The sequence below is a fragment of the Lycorma delicatula genome, chromosome 2 (genome assembly GCF_047948215.1).
Source record: "Lycorma delicatula isolate Av1 chromosome 2, ASM4794821v1, whole genome shotgun sequence".
In the NCBI taxonomy this organism is placed as follows: Eukaryota; Metazoa; Arthropoda; class Insecta; order Hemiptera; family Fulgoridae; genus Lycorma; species Lycorma delicatula.
In genome coordinates, this window is record NC_134456.1 from 230,700,295 (window position 1) to 230,716,978 (window position 16,684).

At 27.2% G+C, this 16,684-nt stretch overlaps 1 protein-coding gene across 1 annotated transcript in view; it reads left to right on the forward strand.

Moving 5' to 3' along the window:
* LOC142319721 (homeotic protein spalt-major-like) overlaps positions 1 to 16,684 on the forward strand; it is a 504,375-nt gene that overhangs the window by 479,056 nt on the left and 8,635 nt on the right. Inside the window, exons 4-5 of the mRNA XM_075357316.1 lie at positions 2,531 to 2,664; positions 8,645 to 8,984. Of these exons, the coding sequence (XP_075213431.1) occupies positions 2,531 to 2,664; positions 8,645 to 8,984 (474 nt within the window). The remainder of the gene's footprint in view (positions 1 to 2,530; positions 2,665 to 8,644; positions 8,985 to 16,684) is intronic.

Sequence of the window (16,684 nt, forward strand, 5' to 3'; positions counted from 1 at the left end):
TAATGTGTTTTACTGTAAAATTTTATATGCTTCATCAGTTGATATTTTTTTATTAAAATGTATTTCTATATACCTTAGTATAAGAAGGGCCCATCTAAATTTAATTGCTATTTTAATCTTTTTTTAACTTATTAATAATTAAGTTAAAAATTTAAAAAAAATTAATAGGAAGATTTTTTTTCAGATTAATATTACATTTTATGTTTGTTATAAGTGATAGATGATGTATTTTTAGATTGAATCTTTATTTTCTTTGTGACTTTGGTCTATAACACTTTATTAGGTTTCCTCCATACCATCTTGGTCTGGATTATATCATTTTAACTCAGATATCATTCTCTATAATAAATAAACCAGTAAATTTTATCCCAGCAATAGTGCATGATTATGTTATTAAAATAAATTTATACAAATTTGTTCACTACTGCTTTTATTTTTTTTTAATTTATAATATCCAGTGAGTTTTTCTTTTATTTCAATAACTGAAATTACCAACATTTATCTCGATAATTTTACAATTTTATTTTTTTGTTTAAATTAATTTGTCATTAAAAAATCGTTCTTAAAAAAAAAATCTATGTGAAAATATTCATTGGCTATTATCAAAAAGTAAATAAAAAAAGCTTGAAAATTAATTTTAAGAAATTATGCTATTCTACGTCTAGGTCTGTAAAATTATATTTAAAAAATTACAATTGAAATTCAAAATTTTTTGAAAGAGTAATTTATAAATGTATTTTTTTAATCAGGAAAACAGCGCAAATGTGTTATATTATACCGAGCGATTGAAAAAGGACTTCACAAATTTAAAAGCATATAAAAATTTATTTAGGTATCTTACAGATTCAATTGAGGTCTCATTTCGTAGCAAAACACAAAAGGTTTTGATTCGCATAATTCATTAGTACCGAATTCGGCCACCAGGGCTATCATTAGTATTGTTAAAAATGCACCATTGGACTGGTGCAGAACGTGCTCGTTTGTGTTTTGGTTTTACGATTTACAGTTAACGTAATTTTCATAGCTAGTACGGTAGGGAGTCTCCTATTAGGCATACAGTTTACTCTTGGCACCAAACCTTCGTTGAGATAAGTTGTTCTGTTAATCGTACAAAATCACCAGGACGCCCACGCGTTCCTTAAGCTGCTGTGGAACAACTCTGAGAAAGCTTTGCACGTAGTCCGAAGAACTGGATGTAAGTCAAATAAGACTGGCATTTCACAAACGACTATTTGGAGCGTATTACATAAACGATTGCACTTGAAACCGTACAATCTAACCGTGGTTCAACACATTACAGATGACGACAGAATTCCTCGGCTGCAGTTTTTGTGAAAACGATGGATAGAATTACAGACAACGATACATTTTTAGACGATGTAAATTTTAATGAGTCGACGTTTGATCAGTGGCACGGTGATCATTCATAACTGCCGAGTATGCGGTAGAGATAACCCTCATAAAACTTTGGAGCACATTCATGGTAGCCTTAAGGTCAATCTTTTTTTTTGTGTCCTAATCAAACAAGAACTGTACGATCCGTTTTTCTTCCAGGAGACATTCGTAAATGGTATCGTTTATCTGGACGTCCTTCAAAATTTTCTAATCCTTCACTTAGATGATGATGAGTAAGATGGACGCCATTATTATCAGTAAGACAGAGACCACCTCACTACCGCCTAGAAGTCCGAGATTTTCTTGATCCTCGATTCCCAGGTCGGTGGATCGGTCGTGAATTTCTAATTACATTACCACCTCGCTCCCCATATATGATCCTGCTTGATTTTTTCTTATAGGGTTTCATTAAAGATCGGTTTTAATAGGCTTTTACCTGCTGATCTTGTTGAGCGAACACCTCGAATTAACGCCGCAGCTGCAGAGGTAACTCCCAACTTGCTGGCTACAGTTTGAAATGAAATCGACTTAAGTGGGATGTATGTCGCATTAAAAATGGAAACCTTATCGTACAAAAGTGAATGTTCGTTGACAAACTTGACGTGTTTTTTTTATAAAATTTGACCTTAATCGAATCGAGTAAAAGACACCTCAATAGATTTTTAGATGCAATTTTTATTTTTATATTAAAGTTGTGAAGTCGTTTTTGAATCGCATAACATTTTGACAAAGTATTGCGCTGAAAAAGGTTATGTTCAGTATTGAAATTGTATAAGAAACTTCAGGTCTATTTTAATTTACATTTTAATATTACGTAGAGATATTTTTGTATACTTTTTCTTTAACTTTAGATTACAGGTTCGTTTTAAATCTTTTAAACTGTTAAAACCTGAGGTTAAATCACGATGAATAATAACCTCTATTGTTAGTAAAATAGTTTAATAATAATTTGGATTATGAGATAAATTATATAAATGTTTTATTTGTCTATATGTTTTATCAGATTATAATAAACTACACCACTTATAAATATATTTTTCTAATGATAAAATCTAAGCGTAACATAATACAACTTAGCGTGTTACTTAATATTATATTAATTATAAATTATGTTTTATGTTCATATGTTATTTAGTGAGAGGAAATACAACGTGTAATATATGCTTCAAGACTTTCGCTTGTAATTCAGCATTAGAAATACATTATCGCAGTCACACTAAAGAAAGGCCGTTCAAATGTACTATATGTGACCGAGGTTTCTCAACAAAGGTAGAACATTTTCCTACCATCAATTTACTTATATTTATTACTATTATCTTAAATAATGTTAATCGTATTTAATAATGAATTATAAACTAGTTTTAAGCCCTTTAGATTAAGTATAATCATAAGAAATCATTATTTTATTTTTTATTTTTATAATAAAAACTAAAAATTCATCGAATACATAATCGTAAAACTAATTTACGAAATTAGAAACACATCAGTAATAATTTAAAACTAAATTAAATTATTATAAATTTAATATGTACGATAATTTCGAGTTAACTTAAGAATTGATGAATTATTATTATACTGATCGGGTTTAACATAACGATGTGTTTGTAACTCTTCATAGATTATTTATTTGTTTAGTTTTACAACAACAGGCTGACGTCCTAAAACAGCTGCCTATGAACGATAATGAATCTTCGTAGATATTCCACTAAAGTGTAACCAAAACGTGACAAGCAATTTTTTTTAATTATAGAGGAACTTCTAGGCATTCTACAAACTTCAATTTAGTACCAGGAAATTTCTTAACCTTAAAGAACGTTAAAAAGCACTTTAATATTTCCAAAAATCTCCAAGATTTTCAAACGGAAGGGGTTTGAAAAATTAAATCAAAATTTTTAATTAATAATATCTCTTCGATTGAATAAATCAATAATAATAAAACAAAAATAAAATGTGGTCTTATTTCTAAATTTCATCTGCTTATATACATATCTATGATGGAATGCAATTTGGTGTGATGCCAAAACATTTTACCTCCACATGAATATCGATTTATGTTTAGTTTAAAATTATAATGTGAATAGATACGACTAAATTTCAAATGAAATAAGATTGAGTACAGGAAATTAAATTTAAAACAAAAGAGATTTGTTAAATTTCTATTTTTTATGATTGATATATGACCAGTTTAATTATAATATGAATTCAAAAATTTAACTTGACTTAGAAAAAAGCGGGTCTGAGCCCGCCGCCAAAATGTTACATGGTTTATGTTTCATTACATATGATTTTTGTAAACACTTTTATCAATTGTAACTAAATAACGTTCATGAATTTAGCGTACTAACAACAAAAACTTTTACAACGAAAAGCTTGAAAATCCTGAACATTTTTAACTGTTTCTTGAGTTGTAATCTTGTAACACAGCTCTAACTCCAATGTTCTCCTTTTTATCCCCAAAACACGAATACAATTTTAGATAAATCGTTCGTATCAAGAAGTGTAAATCGCTCGAACTAATGAATCGTTCGCAAAACCGACATCATAATTGATGTCGGTTTTCAGCTTCCATGTACATGTACATGTTATGACATTTAAGCAAGGTATTGATATATTAAACAATATACGTATAAGTTACTTTTATAATCATAAACCTGTTATTAGTATAATAAAAAATGGTTAAATATAAATTTTAAAAAAGGATATTAAAAGCAAATTGGATAAATAAATTAAATTGAAAAATGTATTAATTGTCTTCGCAATAATATATACTATATTTAACAAAATTATTCAGAGAGAAATTTCATCTGTAATTTTTCTTAGTGTTTCACATCGATATAAATTCGAGGTTAAAAAAAATAGTAAAAACCTTTCTTAATTTTGTTTTTTTTTTTTTTAGAAGAAGAATTTGAGGAATAAAATAAAATGTAATTTATTTAATAAAAAAATGATTGGGAAATAAAGTACGATTTGTATCATTATTTATTTTTATAAATTTAATATAAATAGAAAATGTTAAACATTTTTCTGAATCGGTTAAAGTGGTATCGTTTACGTATCAAAATATCTTACCTACAATAAAATATGTGTAAAACTGTACAGTAAGAATGGTTTGGTTCCGCTGAAATTAGCCAGTAGGCAACTCGTTGGATGATTCCCAAACTATGAGTGAATGCCAGTGTGATGGCAATGGAGATCTACAATTATTTTACTCCACAGGACAGACTGAATAGTGAAGGTTTATTTTAGATAGCGGTATGGTAGTTGCTAAATTATAACATGCCTATAACCTATTCTTAATACGCTATCAGCGATATAAATCGAGGTACGGTCCGTTTTAGGTCATCGTTAATCTATACGAAATTAAAACGAACAAAAAATAATTCGATTAATTAATTTGATCCGGCTATAATTTTCCTTAAAGAATAATATACCTCATTTTGTTTTATAATAAAAAAAAATGTTTCCGAAATAGAACACGTGTTTTAAATGACAAGTAACTAATCTTATTATTTTAAATACGGTACCAGATTACTTCTCTTTGACTTGGCATCGTATATCGCGGCATGTTTATAAACGCCACTCAGTTCTGTTATAAAAATGATTCGAATACTTTTCTAGGAAAAAATTTCTTGACAATTAAAATATCGCTAAAATTAAGCTACTTCTCATAGAATCTAAATATTTTCATTAATTTTACTTCTTTTTAATTTTATTAAGAGTAAAATAAAATAAAAATCAGTTTAAAAATAAACTATCTGATATAATGAAATGACCATTAGAAAATTTTGTTAGGCCTAAACTTTTAAATAATTAATAAATAACTTTTAAATTTAGTAGCTCCAAAATTAAAGTTTTATTTATTATATACAATAAATAACAACATTTTCTTAAAGTGGTGTCCTATTTACGAATTTGGGCCTTTTCTGTTTCCCCCCCCCCCCCCACAATGGTTGTTTTTATGTTACGTATTCGTAATTGTTCATATTTAAACTAATCGGTCTTCTTTAAACATATCTGGTTACTTAGTATAACAGTGCACAATTTTACTAGACGTTGGTGTCGCTGTCTGTAATCAGTCTGTGTCGATTTTATTCAACCATGGACGTTACAAATGTACCTAAGAGAGGTCCAGTATAAACATTATTGCTTATAATTATAAATATAATCTAACAAAACTTAACCTTGACTACCGAGCGTAGGTTAAGTTTGGTTAGATTATAATTTCTCGGATTTAAAGGTAAGCAATTACTAATATGTAACGTAAAAAATACAATTGTGGGATAGAAAGAGAAAAGACCCTTATACTTTCCTCAAATAAAATGAATAAAGAACATAAAAAACTATCCCGACTTACTATGGTATACGTATAATTTATTATTACACGTAAAAAACAAAAAAAAAATAGAAAAAACAATCTAAATTTTTTAAGTTTTTGTTGAGTTAACTACTGCTAGAAATGATCTTATATCAACAAAATAGCCTACCTTATTTCTGTTAAAATAGCCTACTCAAATTAAATCAAATACTTAATTTAAACTAATTAATTCAATAAATCCCTAATCATATTACAACACCTAAATTTGCATCAAAATAGGATAAAGTTGAGAATGGAGTAATCGTTTGAGGAGAAATTAACATACTCTGTTGTTGATGTTCTTTGGATAAAAACCAAAAATTAGTCGGATGAATGGTATATTTCTTTTATTGATAAAAGAAAAATTCAGTTAGAAAATGAATAAAACTAAAAAAAACCATAGGTAACAAAGGGAATTAAAGATTAAGATACGGAAAATTCAACATATAAAAAGTTGCAGACATTTTGTAATTTTGGTAATAAAATTTCAAAGGATAGACAAGCTACATATCAAATAAACTAAGATAGATATTATCATGAGTAAAGTAGAGAATGCAAAAAAGAAGTCTACTAGTATCAAATATAATTCTAAGAATTATTTATAAACCGATTCTTGTAAATATTAATAATATGTGTTCATGTAATAATGAAAGAAACATGGACATGAAAATGACAAAAAGTAAAAGAATAACTTTGAAATTTATGGTTTAGATGAACATAGAAAATTAAATGAGGTTATTTCTAAACAAAAAAAAAAAAAAAAAAATGAATAACTGAGTTAAGAAGAGGAAAGAAATTTTTGTAAGAATTCTATAAAAAAGAATTAGTTTGGCCGATTAGGCCTAATCTCACTTAATTAAGTAATAAGAGTGCTGAATGTGAACAAAAAATTTAGAGAAAGACAAAACCTGAAATGTATATTTAGAGAAACTACTCAAATGACTGATGACTTTAGAAAAGGAAACATTCATTGCCAAATTCTCATATATTTGAGACTTCATTTATTTCACTCATAAATTTATTTAAAGTAATGTTAATAACTAGCCTAAATGAAAAGTAACAAAGATATAACATTGAAAAATATTTAATATATATTGATTTTTTAATATGAACAAAGCTTGGGCTGTATTAAAATTTTTTTATTAGGTTATACCCTGTGGAGTAGTAGTAATCATACATCTTCAAACAATTATTACTAGGCTTAATTAATACAAAAAAATAAAAAATAAAAATTAATAAAACAAATTTTCATTGGTTTTTAAATATATCAAGCTATTATTGTGTGAAATTTTTATCTATGATGTACGAATATATTTATTATATATAAAATTATTAATATTTTTAAAAATTTGAATGCGGTTACAGAATTTTGTTTCTGCATAGTTTTATATCTTCATAAAACATATTCCTATGAAAAATCAATTGATAATGATCAAATTGAATTAGTTTTACGCTATAATAAATTAATATATTTGTAGTTCGACTTGTTATAACTTTTAAAACTGGATTATAATTTAAACATAAGGTAATGCTGCTATGCACTTCACATAAACGTACTTCACTCATCTACATTGTGTAATTTAGTACTTAATTTTTTGGATTTTTCTTCTTTATTTTTGATTTCAAGAACTGATCAAATCGTGTGTTATCACGGAAATAATTAATTTGTATTTAACAGATTCATTATATATCACTTCCCAATTTGAATCTGCTGGAAATGCATAGAAGAGAATAAGACATTTGAATGATGTAATAAATGGTCAAACCAAAGATTCAGTTTACAGCCCAACGTTATAACCAAATGGTTATTGCTCTTCAACATTTCGCTAAAAAATTTTTTCTTAATTAAAAGATTTTTTCTGGTTTTATAATCTTTGTTACAGTTTTATAACAAGTAGTAACCTCTCCATAGTGTTACTGTTATTTTAAGTTAACGGTTATAATAATTTAATGGTTTGTTATTATAATAATTCAAAATGACATAATAGTTAATTGTGTTGCCTTGTTATGTAACTTGCTCATTACTCAGAGTGACCTGCTATGCAGTTGTTCACTAATCTAAGTTAAAGTTTATCCTCCTCCTCCTAGAAACCCCTTCCTCTAAAATACATATCACTCCTTTGTCGTGTTCTCTTCTTAGGAATGAAAAGTAATTCACTAGGAGTTAATATTTTCAGATGAGAATTAATAAAGTAAAAAAGGAAAAAAAATGTTGTAATAGTCATTGTTAGGCTATGTTGATTGTAAAAAGACAGCATCAACAACTACTGATGCCAAAATTTTGGTTGATATCAATAATTAATTTGGCAGACATTCAAATTGAAGATGTATCTAAGCATTAAACTATATACTATAAATATATCCATACTTCTTCCCTTGTAATGTTCAAAATTTTTACTGAACATTTTTATATATCGGTAAGTGCATAAAATTTTTTACCTCACACATTCTAACCTAAAACTATTACTAAATTCCTCAACCCGTTTTTAGATATTAGATATAAAAAACTGACTAAATGAATGAACTTAAATATAATGAGAATAATGCTGATGAAATTTTTTTCTAGACTTGATATTTATTACACTCCTGACATAGAATAAATGTTTCCATACCCATCCGTAAATCAAATTCACCATCCATCAAAGCCTTCAATACACTGGAATAAGCAGAACCGAAAAGATCCCATAATGTTTATGCCTTACTTGTACATGTGTAGTTTTTTTATAATATTTAAACAGTAACTGAGAACAATAACAATATTAATTGTTTATTAAGGTATAATTTTGTTTCTTTTTTTAAAAAAAGGAATTTTTTTTATTACAGAAGGAACTAGTTAATTTTATTTTTTAGCAATAATTACAGTCAGCAATTTATGTTGCTGCAATTTATTTGCAGGGAAACATGAAGCAGCACATGTTAACGCACAAAATACGTGACATGCCACCACACCTGTTTGAGCACAAGTCAACGGGCCAGCAGACTCCTGGAAGTTTAGGTGGTTCATCAATAACTACCTCATCAGGGAGTATACCAGGTACTATAAACCTCAGCGGAAGTATAACCGGTATAGGTGTTGGAGTCAGCGTTGGAGTCGCTAGTGATGATACGACAAGTAATGCCAGCAGTGAAGGTCCTCGACCGCTATCAGGCGAACCACCTCTTAAACAGGAACTACCAGTTAAACGATCACCACCTGAGGGAGAGAGTGTACTACCACTGCCAAAACGACAGCCTAGTTAGTATACTTACTATATATATTTTTTATTTACTTTAAAAATAGCTTCAATTGCTGTATCTAGATTATAACAGAAGCGAAAACCTCTTACATTAAAAAATTCCAGAAAGGTCAAGAAAAATAATTGGTCATATCACACAATATATTTATCTAGAAATTTTCATCCTTTGTATTCCGAACTAGGTTTCTCCAGTAAATTCCTCTTAATTTTTAAAAAAGTATGACCTGTTGTTGAATTGGTAAAACAAGTTATTGGTACACAAAGCTCCTAAATTGATATCTGGTCTGAACTTGTCTTAAATTAATCACCTACTCATCTCATTAACTATTTTGTAGCAAAATTCTTCTTATGTAGGATTCAGTCATACTGAAATTACATACTTATGAAATTAAAGCTAAAAATTATTTCAACTTCTTTCTTATATACTGAAATTTAAAGATTAGACAAGCTTTGATTTTATTGTGATATATTCTTGGATTTTCTCTTTTTATTTATCAACATGTCATATAAGTTTTTATACCGGTTAGATAATTCAATTTTTTTCAGGCAGCATTAAGTTTATTTAATAATCTTATATTTGTATGCTATTTTTGCATCGATAACAATTTTTCATAACTCAGAAATCAATCTTTTTTATCCTACTCAGTCACTAGCCTTTCAAATATTTGACTCCTGGTAACACAGTATAATCCAAATTTTTGTTGGTACTTGTCAAATCCTTCCGTATAAATAAGTTGAAGCAGACCAGTCTTAGAAATAGCATAACCATTGGTCTAGCTTCACAAAGTGGGCCTGTTAAACCTATTATATCCTATGTGGCAGAAGTGTTTTTGGCAGTCATGTACACTAATTACTAAAAAATAAAAACAGCCACTTTTCTCTGTAGATCCAAGGGAAGTCTTAATTAGACATCCTTTAATATCTTTCCATTTCTTTCCTTTTGATTTCTGTAATTGCTTTTCTGCTTGAGTACTTTTAAAGTGACATTAAATGATGCATTTTTCACACAGGAAGAAATCTTACATCAGGCTGGGACCTTCTTGTATTTATCAATCACACTTTTCATAGTGATACAAGCCACAATGACCAATGGAAGACTTATTTTTCCTAGAATATTTCTTAATATCATGTTAATTAAAAATTTTTGTTTATAAGTTTTGTTATATGGTAATAAAAATATTGCCAGTTGGGTGCCAACACAAATGACACCACAAGAGATCAGACTAATTATTCTTTTTACCGGGTATCTCTTTTATGCCTGATTTCAGAAAGAAGGAATATACGTCCTATATCCTCTAACCAATACAGGTTATATTTTTCAATTAGTCATCAACTGAGAGATTTATTAAATTTATGTAAAATTAAGAAATAATTAGCTACTGTCAAAGAAATACTGAGATTTACACAAAATTAAAATCTATGCAATGTTATTTTTCCAAGACAAAGTATACAGAAAAATATGCATTTCTTCACTGCCTAACCAACATAAAAACTTATATGCCACATTCTGTATTAACAGATAACAGCAAAACTCTTTCCTTTTTTTTGTGAGATAACTAACAGGTTTAAGTAGACATTTTTTTACAAAAAATATTCTTTAAGATTGATAAAAATGATACAATTATATATGAGTACAATGGTTTCAAGGAATTTATTTTTAAGCAATTTGAAATGTTATTCAAGATGTAATAACATAACGAGGAAGACTACTAAAGAAATCAAATAAAACTTGTAGATGTAAAATAAAGCAAAGTACAGTTGAGTTTACTGTTAACCTATGGTTACATTATTACATTACTTATGTCATTGTAATAGCTTTTTGGGTATTATTCTTAACACTCCCATAAAATCAAATATTTTTTTCTCATTTTTATAAGTTTTAAACTACATACGTTTTTGAGAATAAATATATTTTTGAAGAATTGGAAATCTAACTTTACCTGCTACCGGATATCTGAGTTACAAGTTTGGATTTTTTTGCAAGTTCTCAATAGGAAACAGTCTTTAGACTTACACATGCCCATAAAAGAGTGTTACCACCTGATGAGTTTGTAAAGAAACCTGTTTACATTACTATACATGTCTACATGATCCTGCATATGGAACCAGAGAGACAACTCACCCAGTTTCCATGGGGCTACCCATGGGGAAGGATTAAAGGATAAGGAAAGGCGTGAGCAAAGAAAGGCGACTATTAAGACACAGAAGTTCTGATCAAAACTACTAATATTTACAGAAAATTATGTATAAACAATAAAAAAATAGAATGTATTAAATAACTGTAATTATTTATTTTCAAATTTTTTAATGATGTATTAAAGGAATTAACTAGATTATGCAGTCTTGTTTTCCTGACTTTTTATATTCATCAGACAGGAGATTATAGGCTGTACCATAAATACAGTTCCATGCTCCACTAAACCACATAAATGACAAAGATGCATAACTCTACAAGCCTCTCCGTACCTAGAACAAATCCAGCTTTGCACGGTTAAAATCAACAAATCACAAAAAAGGAAAAAAGTGGATTAGAGAAACTTTGAAACAAGATAAGCAAATCCATCCTAAAAATTGTTTCACATCTAAAATTTCTTAGGAGATTTTAATATCTTTATATAAAAAATGAAACCAATACATTACTGATCAAGGACTTACTTGGTATTGACCAGATACTGCAATAAATTGTTTTTCTCCAGATATATAAAATTCACTTGATAATTGGTTCAATCTTACTTAAAGAAAACTTACCACTCTTCAGGATATATGGAAGTACCTTTCCATAAATCATTCAGATACATTATCAATATGCAGATACTGTCAAGTAATACTGGAAACATTCAATATTATATAATATTGTCATTAATTATTCTATGTAATATTATAATTCAAGAATAGAATTTATTTAGTTGACAAATGTTACTGCAAAGTGAAATCTTTTACTTAAGCTCTCATAGCCTTAGATTAATTGTTTGGTTATGTATACATATCTTTAATTAAGTTTACTAATTTCAGCCAAGAAGTTAATTCTGAAGAGAAGAGTATTACTCTCTATCAGAATAAGGAAATTTTATATAAAAAATTTTGTAATGTCTACAATTAGTTTATGACATTAGTTTTATATCATCGTAATGATAAACAGATTATGTGTTAAAATGGAATGTTGTTTTAAAATCCTTGTATGTTAGACAATTTAATAATGAGGAAGTAGATTTACTTTTAAAGTAATTAAAAGGACGTTCTCATTAACTACTAATAGAAAAATACTTATGTAGGATTCAGTTTTACTGAAAATTACATTCTTATACATGAAATTAAAGGCAAAAAAGTGATTTCAGCTTCTTTCTTAGATAAGCTTTAAATTTTATTGTAATATATTCTTGGATTTTTTTCTTTTTATTTATCAACATGTCATATAAGTTTTTATATCGGTTAGATAAATCAATATTTTTCAAGCTTGCATTAAAGTTAATTTAATAATTTTATATTTGTTTGCTTTTTTTAGTTTGGATAACAATTTTTCATAACTAGAAATCAATCTTTTTTTAACCTACTCAAGTCACTAGCCTTTCAAATATTTGACTCCTGGCAACCCAGAATAACCCAAATTATATTGGTTTAGAATATGATTTTTTTATTATATAATATGTACATAATTTTCATATTTTGTTTTAAATAATTTATAATAAGTTTGAAAACAGCCATGCATTGGGAGAATTATATGCATGAAATATTCACTAATTCCATTTCAATTTTAACAAGTGGTGAGGAGTATTAAAAAAAAGTGAATGAGAGATTTTTTGGTTTTAATAGGCATGAATACAATATGGGTATTACGTATCCTTCAGTAACATATCTTTGGAATCATACATTACAAACAAAAGATTATTTCTTATTTGACCATCAGTCTTTCAGTATATCTGAATTTCTTACATCCAGATATCATCTTATCATAAATGGAAAGAACAAAAATTGGAAAATTAATAAAAATTCAGTATATTTTTATCACACTTGCCATGATTGTGCTTGCTAAGAAGGAAATTTGTATATCACATTACTTAATGTCAGTTTATTTTATAAATAAAAGCACAATTCAATAGATGTGATAAAGATTACTTTTTTATAATTGAATGAATTATAGGAAAAGCTGATTAAGTACAAATATTTGTATTAATGATTTAGATATGAAATACCATGTGATTAGTCATCAACCTAACCTGTCAATATATTAGTATACAACTAATACCTGAAGTCCAAATGAAAGTTTTTATCATTTTTCACTAAAGTTTTTATCACTTGTCTTCACTACTTTTAGTATACATTAAATTAAATGTGATGACAACAAAAAGGAAAAAAGTCGTGATTTCAAAGATGAGAAACAATATTTATATTTCATAAATAAATAAATATTTAAAACACTAAATTTGTGGTGTTAGATAAAACTATGATTACTTCATTATTTTAAGCAAAAATTAAGTTAAGCATTATTACATTCATGAGTTTTAATTATTCCAAATTTATTAAAGGTGAGAATCTACTTTAAATAAGGGAAAAGGTTCATTAATATCCCTATCTACAACTTTGAGGGATATAATGAATAAAACCTGTTTTTCTCTCTCAAAAGCATTTTGTGACTATTACATGCAGTAGTACTTAGAATTTAGGTCACATTTACCAGGACAATTTATTTTATATTTTGAATTAATGTAGATACCAGATTTTATCCTACAGAAGTATTGATGTTTATTTTCTTTAATCTGACACAATCCACATTCTAAAAAAACTTTATTTAGTCCATGTTAAATTTTCTTTCATATTTTTTCCCTCTATCACTCCAGTTTCCTGTCTTTTTATACTATTCTTAAAGAATTTTTTGTATTCATTGTGATTTTCGTTTTAGGTGCAATGTAAGAAGCCATCAATCAATAAGATGATTTTTTGCCCAACAAAAGTTATAGTTTATGCTCTAATTTAGTATTATTATCATTATTATTATTATTGTACAATTTTTTTATGTAAAATACATTTATATTTAATAAGAAATACTGAAATCATGATATATATTTATATATATAAAGTAGATTCTTTGGTATAGTTTTTTATTTTTGAAAAGTTTAAATTTGAACCCATAATACTGCATGTTTATAAAATATAAAAACTGTTTAAATTGATTATATTACACCTTAGTTTAAGATGAAAGTTAAAAAAAATTTACCTGAGACAGAATTTGCTTTTCTTGTGACTCAAGCTTGTACCAAGATCTCTGAAAAAGCCAGAGAGCTCAAGTAACAGTCATAACAGAATTGGGTAAAATTTTTAGAACTTTTACTTTAAATTAAAGTGTACTGCAGTCGGTTAGAAATGTTTACTGATTTTCTTTTAATTTCTTATCATTAATTTGCAATTGGTAAAGATACTGTACAATATACCACACATGTACAGCTGTTACATACATATACATGCCATTCCAAACTGACTCACCAAAATTTTTATATAAATAACTCTTTTCTTTTTATAATGATTTTATTCCTCTTATTTAACCTTATAAATTAGATTAATAATGATAACGATCTGTAATGAAATGTTTATTAAGAAACATTTTCATAGAATCAGTGTTTCATTTTAAGAAAAATAAAAATGTTTTTAAACTAAGTTACAGTATTGGGTAATTCTGTTGATGGTAATTTTTAGTAAAGGATTGTTTTTATCATCAATTATAAATAGGTTCAAACATTTTCAAAATTGTTATGATCAAAAAACTGTTTATTATTTGTAAACAAATATAGACCAGAACAGTCATTATTATTAAACAGGCTAAAAAAAAAATACTTATATAATAAAATGGCTAATAATAAAATGGCTATAAAAAATACTTTAAAAACCATCTAAATACATTACTTTCTAAAGAAAATCAGAAAATGATTTGAAAAATCTCTCAAACAAACCAGAATTTCATGTCAGACATTCTAAAATCAAAATAAGTAGCGTAAAAAGTATTTTAAAAAGGATGCTAACTTTAGAAAATAATTCAGAGATGGGTAAATTTTGCATTACTCTGTCAGATGGCAACACTATACTCAAGGTTAGCTGCATGTAACAGTTGAAATAACCTTGTCATACTAATGTCATTTCAGTATCCATTCCTTTATATTGTCAGAGTTGTGTTGTTTTATACAGAAGAACATTTACTTTATTTTGCATATAAATCTTTAAAAAATGTGAAATGATATGTTTAATTTCTAGTTACTCCAATATGTTGATTGCAAAAAGTTATCAATATTTGATGTTTAGTTTTGAAAGACTCAGTGTTCATGAAATCAAAAGGGTTCAAGCTAACACTGTTAACCATGAACATTTTTAAGGTATGAAAGAGTATTTAACTCTTTTTACCCAGAAAATATCAAAGAAAGCTCTCCCCACAGTTAGAAAGCTATCAACAGCTATCGCTTTCAGGAATGTAAGAAAGTTAAAATTGTACACTTACCACATTAGTGCTGTTTATAATTTGTACACTTTTCTAAAATAATCATTGCAAACACGTAAAGATTGCTGTTAATAAGGTCAGTTTCCAGATTGATGACTGCTGTCACTGTGTAACTGGTCCTTTATTCTTTTTATAAAACTACATATGATGAAGTTTAACCAGAGGTTTTAGAGATCCTATGGTTTATTGCTCTGTTAGAGGAAAACAAACATATTGGCGCTATTTATTACATTGTTAATAAAATAACAGAATTTTTTGGGCATTGCTTGATTTCAAAAGATTTGTGCCCATCACAATCTCAAGATCTTACAATTTTAGAAATTTTTTTTGGTTGTATTTAAAAAGTGTAGTTTTTCAGAACAATCCACATATACTTAACCATCTTGAGAAATAACATTTAGAGTGAGATAACAAACATTGTAAACAGTCACTTCAAATCTCACGAAATGGGTAAGAAAGAGAACCTGCATCCAGGTTACAGTTAATCACTTTCAACATCTATTGTGAGATTTAAGGTATGTTTGTTCTAAATATATTTGTAATTTGATATTTTAGTAATGCTCTAAATAAAAAAATCATATATACATTATCAAAATTTGGTTTGCATCCTTTTTAAAACATTTTATACTTATATAAATTATATAAAATGACTGAACCAAAAATATTAAATAGACAGTTCCTATGGATAAATAGCAAACTAAATTGAAATTACTCCCAAAAAACCTACCGTTTCAAGTTAATAGAGTATATTCAAAACTCAAAATAAGTTGCATACAATTATAATATACTAGCACATTTTATAAATAAAAAAATAAATAAACACTTTATTAAGGAGTTCATCATGAAGGATGAATGTGCTATTCCACTATTAAAGAAAAACTTCCCTATCAGTTGCCTGGAAGGATCAAGGAAAACTGTACACCAGCCTTGATCAGAACAACATTATTAAGGGCAAAATTAATGAATAAAAAAGAAGTGATTATAATCTGTATTAACATATAAAATAATAATTAAACAAGAACTTATGAAATTCATATTCATTTATTTAAAAACTATTTAGAGTAATATATTCTTGATAAAAGTTTTTTTAATTTAATTTTAAATTAAGCGGTCAGATCTTTTATATTTTCACATAACTTATTAAAAATTGAAACAAGCACGATAAGGTCCTTTTTTGTAAGTCAAGGTATTATGTTGTGTAATATGAAAATAGTTAGT